This window comes from Lactuca sativa, chromosome 2, assembly GCF_002870075.4.
Source record: "Lactuca sativa cultivar Salinas chromosome 2, Lsat_Salinas_v11, whole genome shotgun sequence".
NCBI classification, from domain to species: domain Eukaryota; kingdom Viridiplantae; phylum Streptophyta; class Magnoliopsida; order Asterales; family Asteraceae; genus Lactuca; species Lactuca sativa.
This window is the reverse complement of record NC_056624.2, coordinates 235,295,073-235,299,801: the sequence shown is the minus strand read 5'-3', so window position 1 is coordinate 235,299,801 and position 4,729 is coordinate 235,295,073. Positions and strand designations below refer to the sequence as shown.

General features: G+C 36.3%; 1 protein-coding gene across 1 annotated transcript; it reads right to left on the bottom strand.

The window, feature by feature from the left end:
- Positions 1 to 1,611: 1,611 nt before the first annotated feature.
- Positions 1,612 to 3,634, bottom strand: LOC111920400 (transcription termination factor MTERF8, chloroplastic). The gene is made up of 2 exons (XM_023915985.3): positions 3,181 to 3,634; positions 1,612 to 3,098 (listed from the first exon to the last, which is right to left on the bottom strand). Exons 1-2 carry the CDS (start codon positions 3,455 to 3,457, stop codon positions 1,804 to 1,806), a joined length of 1,572 nt encoding a protein of 523 aa, XP_023771753.1. The 5' UTR covers positions 3,458 to 3,634; the 3' UTR covers positions 1,612 to 1,803.
- Positions 3,635 to 4,729: the final 1,095 nt, after the last annotated feature.

Below are 4,729 nucleotides of genomic sequence, written 5' to 3'. Positions count from 1 at the left end.
ACTTTAAACCTAATTTTATGACTGGTTTTGCAAAAAAGATAACGGAGTTAATCTTGAAACCTGTTAAATAGGCTAGAGTGATAACTCTACGTCCCATTTATGACCAGAGTCAACCAAAAATAAATAAGGATGGCAGGTACACAGTTAAAACTCTAAGGAAACTGGTGGACTCAAAAATTGCAGCCCCTAGCAACAGTGTACAAATTAACTGGTCCAAAGCGGTAGCACTCAAGATCAGATGCTTTATATCGAGGGCGATCCCTGACAGAATCTCGGTCGCATCGAATCTGGAAATGAGAGGTGTCATCTTACAATCATCTATGTGCCCTTTTTGCAAAGAAGAAAAAGAAACAAGTGATCATTTATTGATAAAATGCAAGATAGCGAAGGAGACGACGGATTGGATATTAAAATGGTGCTGCATACCCACGATGTTTTTTAACAACATGGCAAAATTACTAAATTTTGCGTCAAATTGGGGCAACTGTCCCCGCAAAAAAGAAAGGTTCAATACGGTGATATATGGTTTATTATGGTTCATTTGGATAACAAGGAATAATATGGCGTTTAAGCAAATTCGCACATCTCCTGCACAGATTGCAAATGAGGTGATCTCTCAAACATATGTATGATTCAAATATAGAACTACTCAGGCTGTAAATAGGTGGATTGATTGGAACATATCTCAATTTTGTTAAAATTGTCATATTGTATTCTCCTTGTACTTTGCTCATGTTCTAGCTATTTGCTATCATGAGGTCTTTATAATATATTTGCCATTCAAAAAAAGTCAACAAAAAAAATGACTTTTTTCCAATCACATGTGAAAATGTTATGATTTTTATGGTATTTGCCCAAACTAATTTTATGGAATGTTATGATTTTTATGGTATTTGCCCAAACTAATTTTATGGAATTAACCATGATTAAGCAAAGCAACTATGGTTTTATTTTGCCTATTTTTGTTTTTTAATATGAATTTGATATTAATTGGGATAAAAATGATTAATTAAGCAAGGAAAAATTAGTCGTATAGTTCCATGCACATAACACAATCGAACAAAAGTAATCGAAATATGTGCAAGGTCCAACATATTTTCGCCGACAAACAAGAAAATATAAGTGAAATGCATATCATATCATATTTTGACCTGATCATTTCTTCTAAAAACATAAAAATTGGTTTTATTTGAACATAAATAATAATATAAGATTTTTTTTTCTAAACATAAAGAATATAAGTGTTTTTTTAATATACAAGTATAAATTGATTGTGTTTTTCTGTTTTTACCCTTTAAATAACTAAATAGTATACATGTAACTATTTTTCTTATCATAGAAAAGTAAATTAAAATATGTAAAATTTAATTTAGAATTAGATCTACTTATTCATTTGGGCAAATAGGGGAAAAACCATATTCTAACCTGTTTTTTGTTTTCACCTCTTTAATACTATTAAGCATAAAAGTGGTCAGGCTTCAAAGTAAAATTTGCAACCTTGACCAGTTATGTTACCAATAGCTATTAGAGTGGCAAAATATCTTTCTTGCTAGTTTTTAGTCGATATCTGATGCCATGGCAAAACAGAAAAGAATGCATTACAATAAATCAGAGAAAATGCGGCATGTTGGTGCTTAAAAGAAGTAATAATTCAGATGTTAAATTCCCAAAAAGTTGCAACCCTCTATTACAAGTGCGGTAGTGCATGTTGAAGCTACTCTTGCCAACATAAAATTAACAAAACTATGCAGATGATTTTTAAAATAAAAAAATAAAAAAAATAGAAAAAAAAAGCCCTAAGCTTCACCTGGCTTTTGTTACAGGCACAGGCAACTTCTTTTCATGCTTCTTAGAGAACCTTGCAGTGGACATGCTAAACAGCTTGTTAATGGACATCCCTTCCCCTGAATTTTTGCCACTAGCTTCAAACCTGTGCTTAATCCTTCCATCAAACCCATAACCAAGAAACGCAGGAAAAGCCAACATCTCCTTAACTTCATAACCCATCTCCTGAGTCAAGTAATCCAGCTTCAGCTTCATTGATTTATGATTGTATTGCAATACCTGTGGATGCTTCTTTCCCATTGCAAGAATTTCTTCACAAGTGAGCCCATAATTCAAGAACAGACTGATCACCTCCTGCATATTCTTACAACTAGTCCTGCACACCCATCCCATTGCCAAACCCAGCTCCTTGGTTCTATGTTCATACCCAATCTTCACCAAAAGGACTAATTTATATGCAAGGTTATCATCAAATGACAGGCTTAGAAAAAGAGGGGCTTTGATCAACAGTTTATAGATGTCATTGGAATTGAACCCGCATTGCTTAAGGAATTCGATTCTAGGATGTAATTTCCTCTCACGGCTTGCACTAAACAAACTTGGATACACAAGTATTATTTTAAATATCTCTTCATCGGTTAACCCAGCAAATGATCTGAAGAAGTCAACGTGATTAGTATAATGGTCCACTGTGTACGCTAAAATGAAAGGCAGCTTCAGTAACACAGTAGTTGTCGCAACCTCATCTCCCCCGCTCATATTCAAGAAAAACTCGACTCTTGGGATCAGCTGTGAATCCAGATCAAAATTCAGAATGGCTGGACGACGGAGTATCAACTCCACACCTCCAAACCCGTTCAAGAAACTCATCATTCTTTTAATCTCTTCATAGGATTTCAAACACAAGGCCTTGGTTAAATTCACATTGTTGAGAACATGAGCAAGTCTCTCCGTTGGGATCCCAAGATCCAACAACAACCGAACCTTCGCTTCAAAACCAGACAAAAGTTTTGGGTCTGTAGCAGTAAGAAGGCGTGCAAGCGGGGCAGCCTCAATCATATTCGTATCTTTAATAAGATCATGGGAAAGAAAGCAAACCAAGGAATGGATTTCTTTAGCAATCAAAACGTCGGGTCTTTTTTTAATCAATCTAAATAACACAGGACCATTAATTCCAAGGTTTTGAAGACCATGGATTTGGGTGCGAATGGACTCAAAAGGCGCCACCCTTAGAGCTGGGTGATTCTCCAAAATAGCGTCGGTTCCTTTTTTGCTAATACCCATTTCAAGGAAGAGGGCGAACAGGGAAGTTGCTGTGAGACAGAAGCGAAAAGGGAATTCAAGATTTTGAAGGCCGAGAAGGTGTTCGTGAAAATGAAAGAGAAAGGGACTAACCTGAATCGACATCATGGGTCGGGGTGGCTTGAAGAACGTTACATTCGAAGAGTCGTCGGCGCCTGGAAAGGGGCAGGACCAGTAGGCTTGATTTGGGGGATAAATTAAGCGTAGAGAACCAGCAGGTGCCATGTCTTATTGATGAAAATGGATTCAAAGATGCTGCCTTTGGAGAGGGTGGGGGCGGGTTGATAATATCCGGACCGCAGGCGCAGAGGAAAGAAGTAGGAGAAGGTGAGAGCGATTTATTCATGGAGAAAGTAAACAGATGCACCATTAGCGACTGTTGGATAAGCTCATAAGCTTTTCAGTTTTATCCTTTGGTCAACTTTTGGTCCTCGTTAAACTTTTCTCCTACTGTGGACCTAATGAAACCGCAAGAATCAAACACGGCACCAGTCCACCAACATTGTAACCTTGCACAAACTCAGGCGGGTCAAGGGAGGTATCCAGGATCCTTCGTACGGCCTGCTACACGACTCCGCCGGCACCACAAAAGCACGGGATGTAAAATTTAATACTTTGTCTATTTTATTACTTATAATGTATAAACCATTTTTATCTACTTGAAAAATCACGTAATCTTTTTTGTTTCTTTCCAACTCACTCCAATTCAATTGATTGATCCTCTAGTCGAGATGATCATGTGTGCAACAAATATGTTATGTAAGCAAATAATCTTCTCATTTTCATATGAAATCGAAAAGAATAACAATCAACTTTTGTCAGCACTTTTTCGAAATGCACAATTGTTGCTTAAAGATATTGTAAGTCCAAGCATATGTAGTGATTCGAGGACTCTTCTGAGGCGAGACCATGAAGCTACCAAAAAGCTTTTGATCTGAGATTACTTTTTTGATAATTCAATATTTGGTGACAAACATTTTGAAAAAGATTCCAGATGACTAGACACTTATTCATGTCTTGTTGAAGATATGGAAAGTGCATATCTATATTTTGAAACAAGGGATGCAAGGTTTCAGAGAAGTTTCAGTTCATTGCAGAAATACACATCTGCATTACAGCAACTACCATACGAGAACACCGTAGACACATTGGATGAGTATTTGAATTTGTTGGAAAGAACATTGTGTGAATGTCTTCAATATTTTTTCTATGGTATTGTTAAGTTGTATGAAGACGAATATTTGCACAACCCAACAACAAACAATCAACCTTGGTACGCTACACATGAAAACATGGATTTTATAGAATGTTTAGTAGCATTGACTGTACATATTGGAATTTTAGGAATTATCCAACATAATTGTGAAGCTAGTATAAAAGAGGTAATCACGGGTACCCAACAATAATATTTGAAGTGGTAGTGTCACAAGATTTATAGTTCTTGCATTCATATTATGGTGTCGTTTGATTCGAACAATGAATTATATATCCTCTACAAATCACTGTTATTCGACGCAAAACTTCTGGGAAAACAACTTAAATGTTCATTGCATTTGAACGGAGAAGAATTCAAGCATTTTACTATCTTGCGAATGAGATATACCCAAGTTGGGCAACCTTTGTGAAATCATTTTCACATCTA